This window comes from Pseudoliparis swirei, chromosome 4 (genome assembly GCF_029220125.1).
Source record: "Pseudoliparis swirei isolate HS2019 ecotype Mariana Trench chromosome 4, NWPU_hadal_v1, whole genome shotgun sequence".
In the NCBI taxonomy this organism is placed as follows: domain Eukaryota; kingdom Metazoa; phylum Chordata; class Actinopteri; order Perciformes; family Liparidae; genus Pseudoliparis; species Pseudoliparis swirei.
The window spans coordinates 3408421-3427212 of record NC_079391.1 but is presented as its reverse complement, the minus strand read 5'-3'; the positions used below and the strand labels follow the sequence as shown (position 1 = coordinate 3427212).

The following is an 18792-nucleotide window of genomic DNA, read 5'->3' as shown; positions in this document are numbered from 1 at the left end:
AATGGCCCCGCTGCAGAGCAAGGGCACAAGGTGACGGTGTACAGTGGGGCCGGCGCCTGGCGTTGTAGACATTACATTATCGGGTGGAGGAGTCTTTGTGTCCAGTTGGGAGGCACCGGCCAGGGTTTCCTCTGACGGGGTCCTTTTGACACGACCCCTGACGACCTTGTTGGAGATAACGAGGCATCCCGGAGAGCTTTGTGTCCTCTCTGGGTCTTCTCTCACACACTCACCGTCTCTCTATTGTTCTCTCACACACTCACCGTCTCTCTATTGTTCTCTCACACACTCACCGTCTCTCTATTGTTCTCTCACACACTCACCGTCTCTCTATTGTTCTACACACAAGGGTCATATTTGTTCATGTAGACATACCGTTCAAAAGTTTTTCAAAGTAAAGCACTGTTTTTTTCAATGAAATACACTATATAAATTGTTAATGTGGTAAATGACTATTCTCTGGTGTTTAATGAAGTCTCTACAGAGGTGTATAGAGGCCGATCTCCAGTGTTCTAATGGTACATTGTGTTATCGCCTTAGAAGACTAACTGAGGGGTAGAAAACCCCTGAAAATCCTTTTTATGTGAGCGCAGCTGAAAACAGTTACGCTGGTGAGAGAAGCTATAAAACTGGCCTTGCTTTGAGCCACAAGTTTAAAGAACAACAATAATATTTCAAATAAACATCGTTATTTCAAACCTTGTCAATGTCTTGACTATATTTTATATTCATTTTGCAATTAATTTGATGAATAAAAGTGAGTTTTCATGGAAAACACCAAATTGTCTGGGTGACCCCAAACTTTTGAACGGTAGTGTACTCAGCAGGTTGCACTCTGGGAAAGATAAAGCCGGGGGTACTTAGTAGGCACTTGCATCTCCAGAAGCTCTATTAAAAATGTTTTTAATGTAATCCCATTGGTATGACAATTAGAAAGACTTTGGTTACTTCAGGGAATTCTTCTCATTTGATGACTGCGTGGCGCAAAAGTTGAGCCATAACTTACTGCACAAGGACCTAATAGTCAAACAGGTTTTTGCATTTGATTTGAGACTTGGTTCCTCCTTCCTTTGAGGGGCGGCTGTAGCTCAGTGAGGTAAGGGGGTCGTCCTGCAACCCCAAGGTTGTCGGTTCGATCCCGGCTCTCCCCATTAGTTGCAAGTCGAAGTGTCCTTGAGCAAGGCACTGAACCCCCAGTTGCTTCCCGGGCGCATCACTGCAGCCCACTGCTTCTTAATAACTAAGGATGGATTAAATGCAGAGAACTAATTTCCCCTTGGGGATTAATACAAGTATATATCTCTTCTTCAGAGAATTCTTCTCAGTCGGCTCTCTGATTACATCTGGTGAGTTTGTGAAGTGGCTCTGGTGATTTCATGATTTTAGGTCCAGCAATTAAGTGCACACGTCTGAGCTATTCCCAACATCAGTGCACGTTTAGGCTGGGCTCGCTTCAATGCGGGAATCTGGGGCACATTCTTGAGTGTCGGACCCCGACGCTGTGGCGATTAGTGATTATCCATAAGACGGTTAGCCGGGTTCCAGACCTCTTCAATCGCTGCCCACGTCTCCAATTCTGAATGAAGAAAAACTAGAAAAGAAACGGGCAATTTGGTGATGATTTAAATTCCCATCAAACCGGTAATAGAGAATCATCATTAATCCAATGTTCTGTCATACAATACAGATTATTAATACACCCGCGAGCTAATAACGCCTCTGTATGTTTAAGATACTTATGAATCCAATTCCAGCTGTAATTTAGTCGGCTGTAGCTCATTGGGGGGGGGAGCGGTCGTCCCGTAACCACAAGGCAGCCGGTTCGATCCCCGCTCTCCCCGTTAGTAAGTGTCCTTGAGCAAGGCACTGAACCCCCAGTTGCTTCACTGCAGCCCCACTGCTCCTTAATAACGAAGGATGGGTCAAATGCAGAGAAGAAATACAAGTGAACCTTTCTTTCTTTCTTTCTTTAATACTGATTGAGTTACTGGTAATGTGTTCATTGTCAGTAGCACATTTTGAAGGGGGCATAACTGTTAGAAAATGTTCTTCTGCCTTCAGCATCGTCTTTAGCATTTTCTAAGTGTTGTCTTTAGCGTTGTCTTTAGCGTCATCTTTAGCATTGTCTTTAGCATTTTCTAAGCGTTGTCTTTAGCGCCGTCTTTAGCGTTGTCTTTAGCGCCGTCTTTAGCGTTGTCTATAGAGTTATCTTTAGCGTCGTCTTAAGCGTCAGCTTTAGCCATCGTCTTTCGGATTGTCTTTAGATTTGTCTATCGAGTTGTCTTTAGCATTGTCTTTAGCATTGTCGTTAGCATTGTCTTTCGTGTCATCTTTAGCGTCGTCTTAAGGGTCAGCTTTAGCCATTGTCTTTAGCCATTGTCTTTCGCATCGTCTTTAGCGTCGTCTTTAGCGTCGTCTTTAGCATTGTCTTTAGAATTGTCTATAGAGTTGTCTTTAGCGTTGTCTTTGGCATCGTCTTTAGCATTGTCTTTAGCATCGTCTTTAGCATTGTCTTTAGCGTCGTCTTTGTCATTGTCTTTGGCATTGTCTTTAGCATCATCTTTAGCATTGTCTTTAGCATTGTCTTTAGCATTGTCTTTGGCGTTGTCTTTGGCATCGTCTTGAGCATTGTCTTTCTCTCGGCCGTGTTGAATAACACTCCTTTACAGAGCTTTCATGCTCCTCCCATAGAACCACTTGTAATCTGGTCTCTGGATCTCTTTTATAAGTGTTAGGTAAGGTTGACTCCTTCCGGGTGATTTTTAGTAAATCCCTCTTGTTTTCTTGTAGCCTGAGGTTGGGGGAGATTTGCCTCTTCCTCCGATGCAATCCGCCACAGTTTGATAAAACACCTAAATATAGCCACTTGCAACCGCACAGTGTCATGTGCAGCGTGCCTGCTGGCTGTTCACGTTGTTTTATGACAGTTCGTTGGAGCGGCTGACAACAAAGATAGGATTAACCCTTTTAACCATTTTTCTCTATTTCTCCTGAGATGCTTAAATCTCGACGTGAGTGCCAACGGGCTTGTGTACACAAATGAGCTGCTCTTTTATGGGCAATAAACACGCACTTCTTTCCTGTTAGAGATGTTCTCCTGGTAATCGTGATGGGCTTCATCATAGATTACCTCTTCGTCTTGCTAAGTGTAGCTTATATATAAATTAGTGTTTTTTTCCCCCTATCTCACAGGAGCCCTTCATGCTTAATTTGTGTTAAATCTTCCTCATTTATTCATTCAAAAATGTCAATGGGGGTAAATAGTTATCTTTTAAGTGGAACTACAGCTATTCGCAGCTAATATTTGGTTACTTCGGAAATTAGCGATATAAATAAGTAATAAATTCCCCCCACTCTCTGCCTTTAAAACTTGTTGTGGCACATTATAAATTACATGTTAGAACATGACATGAAAGTGGCCTAGTAAACATCAAACATGATCAAATAAATGTGTTCATTATGATATTAAAAGAGGCAAACTTTTGCACACTTATAGGTCCACAAGTGTGAAAGAGTTTTCGGTCCATAGACCTTTAAAAGGTTACGTAGTTACTGTAAATGTTAATTAATATCTCTCAATGCACGTATAGAAACTTCCATTTCTATCCAAATTTGGATTTAGATTCCTTAAACCTCGGACTCATGGGGTCGCCTGAGATCCCGGCCGACATTACGCCCTTTACTAGGTTGTAACGGGCTCAGTTTTTAAGCTTAACGACCCCCAGAACATCCACTGAAATGTTAGGTTACAGGTGTGGACATCGAATACTTTTGATAGCAAATCACAGGATGTCTTTTTCTTTGGCGTTCCTCAAGGTCTCTTGATTTGATATTTTGGAATTGTTATTTTCTGACCATTTTTTAATCTAATCCAAAAATGTGCAAAGAACTGTTGGAGCTGAGGTGGTCCTGGGCCCCCATCTGTCACTCAAAGCAGCCCATCCCTCAATGATGCCTTACTTTTGTTGTAGCAGGCTGTAAACATGCCGTAAAGTTGGAGTGCATCGGGGTCGAAGGAGCGTGACTCGCTGTTAGAGCCAGCCACAAATCTTAAGAATTGCAGTTTTTGGCACCTACATGTTGCTTCAACAGCTCAAAACAGAGACATTCCCGTCATCTAAGCAGCCCAAATCACATGTACAGTGCACCGGTGTTCTTCTGCTGTTCCCATTCAGTCAATGTGGTCCGGAAATAACGGGAGCGCACTGGTAAACGCCGTCTGCCACGTGTACCTGACATGACAGGTGATCTGCTCCCGAGCTCTGCCATCACTCACCCAGCAAGACTGCCAACAGAGAGACATCTCTACGAGGGGAATCTAAACAATAGCATCAACATATACCCCCTTTTTAAATGCCCCGTATATGTGCAGCACTGTATACACCCGCCACTCCTTTACCCTGTGTATATAGGCCATATAGGTCCATTTCAGGCTGTATTTTAGTGGCTCACGGCCCCGTTCAGGTAGCCTGGGCTGGAGACTGAGAGCCACTCTGAGGGCGACGGCATGTTCCTGCCGGCCCTCGTCACCCCACTCTGGCTCCATCCCTACAGGTGGGGAAATGTCAGGGCGCCCTTCGTCGGGACATTAAACACTCGCGTTGGCGATAATGCTCATCACTCTCAACGTTCCCACTGGTTCTCTGCTCTGCATGGTGTGCAGTTGAAAACTTTTTCTTTAGTCTACTTCCTTAGTCTACATACTTGAGCTCTGGCCACATTATTCTGTAGATTATAGAGATTATATCGTGTGTTTTTTTTTAAAGCTTTGTTTACAACCAAATAAAAGCAAAAAGATTAATTTGAGTCATCATCACAGTTTCCACCCATTTTTTTAATTTTTTGTTTTACATAAAAAAGTATTTAATATTTAACTGTTGGCATTGCTTTAATAAATTCAGGTTTTGTACGGTCATGGCAAACCTGGAAAAGTCATGGCATTTCAAAATGGTTATTTCCAGGCCTGGAAAAGTCGTAGAAAAAAATATTGAATCCCAAAAGTTTTAGAAAAGTTATGGACATTTTGTTATATTCATATGTTTATTTACGCAGTTTGAATTAAAAGAATAAACATTTAGATAAATCTTTATTCTTTTAATCAAACTATTGTCTCATATATATATATATATGCGTATATATGTATATGTGTGTGTGTATATATATGTGTATTTATATATGTATATATGTATATATATATGTGTATGTGTATATATATGTATATATATGTATATGTATATATACAGTATATATGTGTATGTATATACAGGACTGTCTCAGAAAATTAGAATATTGTGATGAAGTTCTTTATTTTCTGTAATGCAATTAAAAAAACAAAAATGTCATGCATTCTGGATTCATTACAAATCAACTGAAATATTGCAAGCCTTTTATTCTTTTAATATTGCTGATTATGGCTTACAGCTTAAGAAAACTCTAAAATCCTATCTCATAAAATTTTAATATTTCCTCAGACACAGTTAAAAAAAAGATTTATAACAGCTGAGTGTTTGTCAAGGCTCAGGAAACCCTTGCAGGTGTTTCGAGTTAATTAGACAATTCAAGTGATTTGTTTAATACCCTACTAGTATACTTTTTCATGATATTCTAATATTTAGAGATAGGATATTTGAGTTTTCTTAAGCTGTAAGCCATAATCAGCAATAAATCAGAATAAAAGGCTTGCAATATTTCAGTTGATTTGTAATTAATCCAGAATGCATGACATTTTTGTTTTTTTAATTGCATGTATATATATATAAATATATATACATGCATATGTGTATGTATGTATATAAATATATATATGCATATATATATGTGTATATAAATGTATATGTGTATATATATATGTGTGTGTATATATATATATACACTTGGTAATTCCACCTTCACAGCACCACTGCAAGGTCGCTGCACTGTGCTTTCATTTCATTTTCAAGACGAGTGGCAACAGCATAGCACACGGCACGAGCCAGTGATTTGGGATGAATACAGAAATATGGGATTGTTTAATGCCTTTGAAACGTCCGCCCAACATCCAACTGTATTTATAGAGCAATGTTCTTCTGTGTCAGGGTCCCAGTGAATAATACAACACAGTAAATGGATCCCTGCTATGTTTAGGTGGCCTGACCTCCACAGGAGTGAAAAGGAGAAATCACAGGCATTCACTACACACACACACACACACACACACACACACACACACACACACACACACACACACACACACACACACACACACACACACACACACACACACACACACACACACACACACACACACACACACACACACACACACACACACACACACACACACACACACGCAGGAACATGTCCACACATAAAAACACTTGAAATCCAAAAGGATTCCTTCACAGCTCTTTGAGGGATTTTCCTCATCCCAACACATTAAAGTGGGATAAGGAACGCTCTTCCACCAGTAGATTGATTTATTAATTGTTTTTTACAAAAAGTATCCACGCTCTCATTTGTTTTTTGTGCGGTGCATACTAAGAAAGATGCATTTTTACAGTGACCATAGAGGCCCACCCATCCTATAAGAACTGAGGTGTACTCAAACAGGTGGCAGCAGTGTTCTGCCTCCAGGTGTCTCAGACGGCACGCCGGCGTGTTCCATCTGCACAGATGTGGAGAAGCTTCTTCTGTTTCTTTCCTTCACACATCATCGAACTGACGCCAGATATCTTTGTTATCTTTACCTCTACGGCTCGTCTTATTCTTTTGTTGTTCTGAAGAATAGCCAGTTGATGTTGAACAACGGCATAACAACATGTGTGCCAATCACAGGATATCACTCTGTAATTAAATAGTATCTTAGTATAATAGTAAGGATAAAACTATTTTTTTCTAAATGATATATATAATTTAGCAGTTTAATCCAATATATTTGGCTGTATCTTTCCAAAGTACCATTGGTTTTGTGTGTTGATCTTTATTGCGTCACAGATTGATGAGACAACACAAGAGTTAACTCAACTGTGGGAAATTCAATGAAAACACATGTTTGCCTTTTAAGAATGGAGAAGCACATTTGACTATCCTGAATTATATTGCATGCGTCTGTAAATGTGAAAAGAAGCTGCTGAAATTGAAAGAGACTGACATTTTAAATGTGAATTATAGTCCACAAATGTTGGCGTTGCAAGTTTTGGCAAACTGTAGAAATATAAAATGTGGACACTTTAGTGAGTTAGTGCCATCTCTTCACTAAAGGTTATTTAGTTTGAACGTTATGTGGTGTAATTATAAGGAACGAGAAAGGTCACTAAGGGCAGGTGGGACCAAGGTAGATGGGGAAATAAACACAGGATTTTATACCTAAAAACCCAAATTTAACATGGACGTTATGCTTGTTGCGTAACACTGCCGCGCTTGTTACATAACTCTATGTAAGAAAAGTTTGCTAACGGCGGTTGTTTTGTTGTTTTAAAGCGAACAAATTATTTCACAAAGCTAACCACGTGTAATTGTGTGTTTCTGCAATGAAACGAGGCATATTTTACAACTTTTATGAATATTGTTTTTGGTTCAGACACCGGAGTTCAAAAGTATCCCCGTGGTTAGCAGAAATCTACAATGCTAACATTTTCTGGCGGCTTGGTTGGCGGTGGAGTCGTCACGGTTCATACAAAAAGCAAAACAAAGGGAAATATTTTTATATTTTCTGGATAAAACAGAAAACTTTATATCATTACGGATGCACTCCGTCAAGCGGGAGCACACTTTTATTCTATTCGTGAGCTGTAAACTGAGGAAACAACAACATGCACACGCTGTCTAGCATTTTTTATGACGTTAGCTAACGTGGCGATAAAAACTAAAAAAAATCATAATCTATGTTTGTGTTGCTTCCTTTGGCATTTCTCTGGTCCTGTTGGGCTTTCAGTCTCAACATGATAAAACACAGCGGTGCCAAGGTCTGTCTAAATATAACTCGACAACAAGCTGGAACAGTAGATACGCTTTTACTTTGAAGAATTCCAATTACTGTCCTGGTTTCCTCAGTGTGTGTGTGTGTGTGTGTGTGTGTCTGTGTATACTTTACACGTCTGTCTGCATGTGTGAAATCCTCTTGTTAACGTGTGTGACAAGTGTGTCGCTGTCACTAGTAGGTTCCCCCCCTAAAGCACCAATAAGTCACCAGCAGCCAGAGGGATATTCGGTAATAGTTTTTATTCCGACCGCAGACTGTGTCTCTGCTCTGCACGCTCCTCCCCTCTCCAGTCCATCCAGCTCCTTTTGAAGTCACCGCCTCGCAGATACACAAACACAGATTGTCATCAGCTGGTCTGATTGTCCCCAGACCAGCTGATGACAATCAGACACCGTTCCCTGAACCACACCCCCGCTCCACCCACTCTGCAGCCGAGCCTTAACACCCCCCGCTGCCACAACGTGTAACCTGAACACATCACAACTCGGTGTAGTTTTGCAGTATTTTTCCGTTATCACGTTTGTTTTTTTAAAGTACCGGTAACTCCTTCCACATATTTATGTGAGTCAAAGAGATCTCTTGTGTCTACCAATGCAACCATGTCATGATTTATTTGGGTTTTACCTACATAATTAATCGGCAATGATGTTTATTCACAGAAAATAAAATAAAATCAGACAAAATCTCAAATTAGTTTTGGTTGTAGTATCATCGATGTGAATATCGGGGTACATCATCAGGGTAAAAGTACTTTGGAGTCGTTGTGCTTCATCACAAGCGTATCGCGACGGACTTTGAAGAGAAAAGGACATTTTAAATCGAACTAATCGCGACTAAAATGAACTTTCAACCTCCAACAAAGCAAACACAGACATGCAAAGAAAAGTCAAAGAAAAGAAAAGAAGAACACGAGGAGGGTAAACGGGGTCTATGTGCCACTGGATATGATGTCGTGGGACAGAGGACATGTTGGATCAGGATGCATCATCATCCTGCAGTTCGTTTCATAATATAAATAAGGGAGTGAGAGAGCAGTAATAACTCGCTGTAGACTTTCTAGCATATCCAACCCTGGTTGCTTTTATCCTTTCCTTCCTGGTTTCTTCCGGCCCTGCTCTTGGAACTGGCCTTTGGGCAGAGACGGATCATTGTGGCCCAGTTTAATGGTGAATCATGAAAAGCTCACCGGGCCGGTCCATCATGCAGGACCCCCCCCCCCACCCCCCGCCACGGTGCAATCTCCGGAGGATCCAGATATATCGCCCCTTAAAACAAAAGAGCCAATCCGGATTCAATTACCAAGCCGGCAAAATACTGCAATTTATATCCAAACTCTCAGGCCCAGAAGACGGATGAGGTCACGGGGCAGTTTGTAATTAGCATTTAAACCTCATCGACCTTTGGATTGGAATTTACAGTATACACACACACACACACACACACACACACACACACACACATAGCTTATACGTCACGCTGCCCCCAGTGGGGAAGTTACTCATATAGCTTATTACAGTGCTTCTCAACCTTTTTTTTTAATGATCTTCCCCTGTGAAAGAGTTCTTTCAGCCAAATACCCCGTGGAAAATAAAGGAAAAAGGTTGTTTTATACAGCGCTGTGCAATCAGTGTCTGATTTAATACACAATATATACACTTCAGTTTAGGAATTTACACTTATATTGTATTGAATATTTAATAAATGCTTTTTTTTATGATTAAAATGCTCATTTTATATATATTTAAACATCTCACTTACCCCCTGGAGGGCCTTTACGTACCATCAGGGGTACACGCACCCCCATTGGAGAACCACTGGCTTATTACACTATCATTACACCCTGTGTGGCTATGCTGGCTTCCACCACACAAGCACACCCAAAGGTAAATTGATAATAATAAAAAATACATGATGAGTCTCAGAGTGGATCAGAGTGGTTGCTTGTGCATAGAAACAATCTCTATACTTCTGCAACGTGTGTGAGTCGATGTCTCTTGGTTCGGCCGTTAAAAAGAAGATAATATTCGTATCATCTTCACCTGCACTTTAAACGTGTGTTTACTGCATGATGCAAAGAGATTTACACACAGTTTGTATATCATACAGTCCAAAAATAATATTTTTTAAAGCACACAGAAGATTAGTGAAACCCTCAGGATGTTTCTGAGAGTTCTCGAGGTCGTTGTTCTATGTTCTGACTCTGTCACCATCCCATCTCTTGTCTTTCTCCACCTCCTATCCGCACTAAGGTTTTACTGGGACTTGACCATGCTGCTGCTGATGGTGGGCAACCTCATCATCATCCCCGTGGGCATCACGTTCTTCAAGGACGAGCACACGCCGCCCTGGATCGTGTTCAACGTGGTCTCCGACACCTTCTTCCTCATGGATCTGGTCCTCAATTTCAGGACCGGCATCGTCAAGGAGGACAACACGGAGATCATCCTGGACCCGCGGCAGATTAAGATCAAGTACCTGCGCAGTTGGTTCGTGGTGGACTTCATCTCCTCCATCCCCGTGGACTACATCTTCCTCATCGTGGAGACGCGCATCGATTCGGATTTCTACAAGACGGCGCGCGCCCTGCGGATCGTCCGCTTCACGAAGATCCTCAGCCTGCTGCGACTGCTGCGCCTCTCGAGGCTCATTCGCTACATCCACCAGTGGGAAGAGGTAGGGGAGTGCACCGCAGTGTGTGTTTGTGTGTGTGTTTTAGTGTGTAGTTGTGCTGAATCTTGGCCATTTTCCTGTAATGCTGCGAAGATCCCATAAGCAAAGTCAATGTACGGACGCGAACGGTTTCGATTGACGCAAATTCGCCTCATGTTGAAATATTTAAACTTTGGCGAAAGATTCGCCCGACGCCGAGTTGCGAGAGCCAATCAGCGTCGAGCTGCTCCGCCGTTGGTGAATCTAACTGCTGCTCTCGTCGAGCCGGAAGAGACAGTTATTGAGACGTAGAGGTGAAAGTCACCGAGCTGTGTGAGCCTACGGGTGTTTCATGTATAAATATATATTTATATTAATGTTATGAACCCAAACACGAGGGCGTTAGATGTTCAGACGTTTGTGGGACGTCCTCGGAGATGATAACTGTTTCCACGGAGTAATGCCACAGAGATAAGCCCCGCCCCCTATAAGCCCCGCCCTCTAAGCCCCGCCTCGAATGCACGAATGAAGCGAAAAGCAGAACTAGTGGTTAGTTCTTCATGGTGGATGAAGAACATGATAACTGTTTCCACGGAGTAAAACCACAGAGATAAGCCCCGCCCCCTCTAAGGCACGAATGAAGCGAATAAACCACAAATAGTCAAGCGAGTAAACTCACGCGAATATTCGCGACGCTGCTTCTTTTAAGTTGACCGTGGCGAGCTGGATTCCTTTGCTTTCTACAAGTGAGAAAAGAAAGAGAAAACACCAAGGAGATCTCAATGATTGCCATTATTTGATGAAGCTCGTCGAACACACGGGGCTTTCTTCTTGAATCCGATTATAATCCACATTATTTTCCCAATGCCGAGGACCCACTGCGAGCCACGCACCTTTTCCCTTCCCCCTGAGAAGCGAATCTGGATAGACGCTGCTTCTGATTACATCCACCCTTGAAAGGAGTGAAGAGGCTCTTTTTGCTGATACCCCCACTCACCGATAAGTTAATGAGGCCGGATGTTGATTAGCATTTTTCCCCCGTGTGCCTCCATCCAGCTAGCGACGGGGACCACAGAGCCCACCGAGGCCTTCTGCTGCGACACGAGCGTGATTATGATTGGAGGCAATAATTAGAAGAAGGTCCCATATGCTCTCACTGAATGGGTCTTGTTGTTTTTAGTCTCAGAGGTAAAAGGTGCAAAGTGAAGCATCGGAGTCTCAGCTCGGAGTCAGCAGGAAGTCACTCCGCTAGAGGATGATGTGTGACGGTCCGTCACAATGTAAGTGAAAACACGGGATCATTTATTAAATGCTACCCACGACTTCTTCCGAGCGTCGCGGTGCTTTACGATGAGCGGCCGTTTGTCATTCCACGTGTCCTCCCCGAGATTTAATGAAAGCTCCAGTACAGGTCGTATTTCCACGAGGCGATGGAGGCCGGAGGCTTCAGCTCAGCGTCGGTGTTGATAAAGAGTACTTTGACACGAGGTGCATGGACGACAGATGTTGATCATGTTTTTATGCAATTCATACTGTCAAAGCAACGTCTAACACTCGGCAGGTTGTTTCCCTCGAGGCCATTTAACTGATGGGTTTATGCACCTAATGTAAGGAATCCATACATTGTGTTTAGTACCCAGAGTGTCCTGAGATCTGAATTATTGTTTTCACTCTGCATCATTGCGGTGATATTGCGTAATTCTCGATAATAATAGATTTTTGTGAATTTTTTGGAGATCATATGCAAAAAAGCCCCAAATCGGAAAGCAAGATGGCCATTTAACAGATGGGTTTATGCGCCTAATGTAAGAAATCCATACATTGTGTTTATTACCCAGAGTGTCCTAAGCTCTGAATTATTGTTTTCACTATGCATCAGTGCGTAATTCTCAATAATAAAAGGTTATTAATTCGATTTTTGTGAGTTTTTGGAGATCACATGCAAAAAGCCCCACATCGGAAAACACAATGGCCATTTAACAGATGGGATTTATCAGATTTATATTATATATTATATTTGTAGACGTTGGTGACCACCTGTGCTCTGAATAATTATTTCATCATGCATCAAATAAATATTTTAAATATTATTATTATTGCGATGATATTGCATCATTCTCGATAATAACAGATTATTAATTAGATTTTTGTGATTTTTTTGGGGAGATTACATGCCAAGAGCCCCAAATCGGAGGCAAAATGGCATCAGCGACAAATGCCATGTATTCATTTTGACAATCCTGCTACAGTATCTGTGTGTCCCGAACAATTCTCTCCTTCAGATTCTTTTTTCTTTCTTCCTCGTTAATTGCTAGCTTCTTGTGATCATCCATTCTTGGAAAAGATATGTGTGGAAATGCAGGAAATAACTCCCGTTCTTTGCCTTTCCTCGGTTTTTTTTAAGTAGATCGTATATCAAACAGACTTTTGTTATGTCTCATCGGAGCCGTTTGGATTTTATGAATGAAAGGCAAATAAGTAGACATCATTTTGGTTCTTATTAACAAAATAACCATCGAACTTTAAAGTGGTCGTGAAACTATGAAATACATCAAGAATTTTGTTTTTTTAAATCTTATTTTCTGGCTGCATTGAATATTTCTGCTGTAATGTCACAGTTACACACAGTATCGGGACATTTGTGCACGCTGTGGTCCCAATGCAGCGCCGCCCAGTGGGTCGGTGGGCGTGTTCTTAACGTGTGACATTATACAGACGATTGGAAACGTTGAATAGAAAGCTTGATTGGCAATCAAAGTACGATATTCCAGACCCGCCTTCGGGCGTTCTCAAAAAGCTCTCTGCTCCGTGTTTAACAGCGTATGTAAAGTGTGGCGACATTAATCATGCAAAGGCCTCGGATGCCTTTTCAAGAGCGAGGAAAAGTTCAAATGAATAACCTGGGGGGGAGAGAATCCCTCTACCACCTCGTGCATGCTCGCCGCTGTGTAAGAACCTTATTCAAATAACCTATAAAAGTGTCTCAAACGAAAATATGGTTCTTCAGTCGGTTGATGGTTCTTCGTAGAACCACAAAGCCTTTTAAAGAACCATTTAAGAACCATTACCGTTCTGTGTGTGAGCCCCGAAATGAAGGCAGAGATAGGAGCAGTTGAGGCCAGCCCTCATTTGAATAGGATGGATGAACTGACAGTCAGCTGTCACACGTGCAGCCTCAGCACCGAGGCGATGAGGGAAGGAGACAAGAGGGGAGGAAACAACAGAGGGGAACCACAGGATGGAAGAAAAAAAAGAGGAAAGAATCAGTATCGCCCGTCGAACTAGCTTATTGGTTGTCATCGATCACCAGACTCGTCCTCTGTCTCAGAAAGAAAGGAAGACGGTACGGTGAGAATAAAACAAAGCAACACAACCCATTGTTGCAATTTACATAATGTCCAGGACTTCACGGGGCAGCGTGTACAAACCACCGAGGCAATCTGACAAAGAGAGAGGACATTACACGCAAAGAGCCAGCTGCCATTTACGTGAGTGTGTGAGTGTCAGAGTGAAAGGCCAGCTTTGCCTCAGCGCCAGAGAACTCCAGATGCAACCTCACACAAATGTCACCCGTCAGCACAGAATAACTTGCCGACCAAATATCTCCCCACCCCACCGCCTTTTTTACTTTTTTTTCTCCTTTCCGATCGGCGACACTTCAGACGACGTGCACGTCTCTCGTCGCCATTTGAATATTTTTGAGAACCCTAACATTGGTCTACACATCGGCATGTCGAGCTCGGGGCGGCACGTTGTCGTCAAACACGGCACCGCTCGGTTGGTAGCTCTGAGCTTCATGAGGACATTCGGTGGAGTGTAAAGAGCAGAATACAGTCCTCATGAGGAAGGCAGACGAGTCAGGAAGAGACAGGACTCTCGCCCACGAGACGGGACTCTCGCCCAGGAGACGGGACTCTCACCCAGGAGACGGGATTCTCGCCCAGGAGACGGGACTCTCGCCCAGGAGACGGGATTCTCGCCCAGGAGACGGGACTCTCACCCAGGAGACGGGACTCTCACCCACGAGACGGGACTCTCGCCCAGGAGACGGGACTCTCGCCCAGGAGACGGGACTCTCGCCCAGGAGACGGGACTCTCGTCCAGGAGTCGGGACTCTCGTCCAGGAGACGGGATTCTCGTCCAGGAGACGGGACTCTCGTCCAGGAGACGGGACTCTCGCCCAGGAGACGAGACTCTCGCCCAAGAGACGGGACTCTCGCCCAAGAGACGGGACTCTCGCCCAAGAGACGGGACTCTCGCTCAAGAGACGGGATTCTCGCCCAGGAGACGGGACTCTCACCCAGGAGACGGGACTCTCGCCCAGGAGATGGGACTCTCGCCCAGGAGACGGGACTCTCGTCCAGGAGACGGGACTCTCGCCCAGGAGACGGGACTCTCGCTAAAGAGACGGGATTCTCGCCCAGGAGACGGGACTCTCGCCCAGGAGACGGCACTCTCCCCCAAGAGACGGGACTCTCGCCCAGGAGACGGGACTCTCGCCCAAGAGACGGGACTCTCGCCCAGGAGACGGGACTCTCGCCCAGGAGACGGGACTCTAACTCAAGAGACGGGACTCTCGCCCAGGAGACGGGACTCTCGCCCAGGAGACGGGATTCTCGCCCAGGAGACGGGACTCTCGCCCAGGAGACGGGACTCTCGCCCAGGAGACGGGACTCTCGTCCAGGAGACGGGACTCTCGTCCAGGAGACGGGACTCTCGCCCAGGAGACGGGACTCTCGCCCAGGAGACGGGATTCTCGCCCAGGAGACGGGACTATCATCGCTTAACGCCATATTGTAGAAGCAGCAAACCTTTGATGTTGTGATGTTCTCCAAATAGCTGACATTGGTCTACACATCGGCATGTCGAGCTCGGGGTGGCACGTTGTCGTCAAACACGGCACCGCTCGGTTGTTAGCTCTGAGCTTCGTGAGGACATTCGGTGGAGTGTAAAGAGCAGAATACAGTCCTCATGAGGAAGGCAGACGAGTCAGGAAGAGACAGGACTCTCACCCACGAGACGGGACTCTTGCCCAGGAGACGGGACTCTCGCCCAGGAGACGGGATTCTCGCCCAGGAGACGGGACTCTCGCCCAAGAGACGGGACTCTCGCCCAGGAGACGGGACTCTCGCCCAGGAGACGGGACTCTCGCCCAAGAGACGGGACTCTCGTCCAGGAGACGGGACTCTCGCCCAGGAGACGGGACTCTCGCCCAGGAGACGGGACTCTCGCCCAGGAGACGGGATTCTCGTCCAGGAGACGGGACTCTCGCCCAGGAGACGGGATTCTCGCCCAGGAGACAGGACTATCATCGCTTAACGCCATATTGTAGAAGCAGCAAACCTTTGATGTTGTGATGTTCTCCAAATAGCTGATTTTATTTGTATTTCCTCGTATTTCACAAGTATCTGCACGCTATAAATAATCCGGCACAAATTAATCTCGAGTGTTATTGTTTGTGTTTCGTTTCCTCCCCGTGTCACACCAGCTCACCGATCCCCATCAATATCCTTTTTTTAATTTCCTTTTTCTTCATCACAGCTGTCAGAAATGTGCCGATTGCTTCCATTTCAAACTTTGATTTTGTATAACTGCCGCGTTGCCAGACTTGCCATATTGCTGAGATTTTGGTGGCGTTGGCTGTGATGACACTGTCACGCATAATGGCGTTCCACATGGCGTGCAGATATCCATCGCCCTGCACACTGCCGCCGTCATGGCGTCTCCCCTGTCTCTCCTTCCTCTCGTCACCGGGATAAAAATAAGACTGTGACCGGATGTTCTGCTCAGCGGAGTCGTCTCCGAGTGACGAACCGGTGACTTGCATGAGATTAGTCATCGGCGCGCTAATGACTAAGCTCCGGGGACTTCCTCCCATCGAGCCCGATGCCTACCACGCGGCGAACGGAGGCTTTTTCAGGCGAGGAAGAGGACGGTGAAAAGCGAAATGACTCGAGGTGGTTCGCCGCTACGCGACAACACCTGTGTTTATTTATCACGAGGTGGCCGTTCGTCAATCTCTTTTAATATTGGATCCTCTCGGGCTCTGTGATTGGCAGTGTGCCGCAGAAACAAAAGGCTGACGTCAGGTGCTTTGATAGAAGTCAGCCATGTGGAGCCTCAAGGGGGGGGGGGGGGGGGGGTCCAGAGGATTCCAATGCCTTTCACTTCTACCCAGTAAATCTATACAAAAAAAATATATTTAAATATGGTAAATTCACTAATCGGCCACCCACCCACTCACTGACCCCCATTACCTTAGCAAAAAGACTGGTCTCTCAGAGATAAGGAAATAATATATTTTGATGGGCTATTATTGAGTGCACAATGGGGCAGTGACAGGTCCTCAATGTTCTGAATGAGCCGGCTGCGATATCAATACCCACAAAATATGTGTAATCCTCCAGAAAACCCAATGGGCACATATCTCGGCAGGGAGCGGAGTCAGAGCGGGTTTTCTTTTTTTCTTCTTTTTTTCTTCGTGTGATCCTCCGAGCCCCTCCGGGCCTGTTTAGACGGATGATGGAAGGGTGCTCCCAGGGGTGCACTCCCAGGCCTGCTTCTCATTCTCCACATGCGCCTCATCCAGTGTGACGGCGTGCGTGAGCATGACATTCTGGTCAAGGCGGTTATAGTCAGAAAACTCAGCCCGGCCCACGCGGCCTGCTCCCAGAATCCTCCGTCATGAGGGGTGATTTAGAAATAACATTGATTGAGCTGATGCACAAAAAATTATTCTCGCTCAAAAAAACGAGAAGATATTTAGACGCATTATGTAGTATATGTAATACATATGGTAATGTAAATGAATTGCTTAATAATAATCCATTTAATTTATGAAGCGATTTTTACGGTACTTTAAAGACACTTTACATGTTACATTCATACACCGTAGACACAGCTACGGGAGCAATGCAGGGTTAAGCGGCTTGCGCAAGGACACATCAACAAGGGCGGGGATTGAACCGCCAACCCCCTGATTGGAAGATGGACCTGCTAACCACTATATTTCCCCCCGAAAATTTGAATTAAGCACTACCACAGATGGATGACATTCAAATAACCATCAAATCCATCAAAAAAGTATGAAGCTAAAATCACATTTTTAAAAAGCAGTTAACGTAATCATTGAACCGTGAAACCATCCCAAAAAAAAGGTAATCCGACACGTTTATGTAATACACACAGTGCTGTAAATGAATTAAATTTGCACGACTACAGACACGTGGCATTCAAATAACCAGCTAATTCAATTGAAAAAGGTGTATATTTATAAAAAGGTAGAATTTTGAAGATAAAAACATAAACATTTTTATGTTGCATATATGTTTAAACCTGATTTAATAAGATTATCATGCTCTGGTGTGAATACGAGCGCACGCTTTCCAATGTATATGTTAAGCCACGTCTTCATAAACGAGCAGATGTTAACGAATTTAGCCGACGCTTCAAAACTCAGAAACCACTGAAACGACATGAACTATTAGAGCCTTAAACTCATTAATAAACTATTTAAAAGGAGAATGTTTGGACTGCACGAACACAAAAGGATCACAGGACAGATACTGATGGTGTGTTCACACCGGACGCGTCAAAATTTTGACGCGCGTCGAGATTACATGTTAAGTCAATGCAAAACTGCGTCGAAGCTGCGTAGCTGCGTATTTTCCAGCGAGCAGCGCGTCAGACGCGTTTGAAGCAGCACGAACAGAGGGTTTGTCGCGGGGCGAACTCAGCGAACAGCGCGAACAGACGCAGCTCGTTGACGCGCGAGTTCAAATTTCCCAACTCTGGCAGCAAAGACGCGTGAGTCATAGTTGCGTCAGCCAATCAGCGTTGAGCAGCTCCGCTCGTCATCGTCCTGCCGGTCGAAAAAAATGGAGGAAAAGATTATTGTCGCTGTCTGTGGGCACCCCGAACTTTACGATACAACTCTTTATGCTTACCGAAACCGGAGCTATAAAGATAAAGCGTGGAACAAGGTCGGAGAAGCCGTGGGACTACCTGGTAAATTTTGAATATGTATTTGCTTTTATTCTCGCTATTTGTTGTACTTTACTATCAACCAACCGCCGGCATATGTGTTTCATGGCAGAGGAGATCTGCCGCCGTAGGTGGAAAAGTCTCAGAGACACGTATCAAAGAGAGAAGAGAGAGAGAGCAGCGAGAAGCGCAGTCAGAGA

At 44.3% G+C, this 18792-nt stretch overlaps 1 protein-coding gene across 1 annotated transcript in view; it reads left to right on the top strand.

Annotated features, from left to right (window-relative positions):
* hcn4 (hyperpolarization activated cyclic nucleotide-gated potassium channel 4) overlaps nucleotides 1-18792 on the top strand; it is a 70370-nt gene that overhangs the window by 12700 nt on the left and 38878 nt on the right. Inside the window, exon 2 of the mRNA XM_056411981.1 lies at nucleotides 10210-10633. Coding sequence (XP_056267956.1) covers nucleotides 10210-10633 — 424 coding nt within the window. The remainder of the gene's footprint in view (nucleotides 1-10209; nucleotides 10634-18792) is intronic.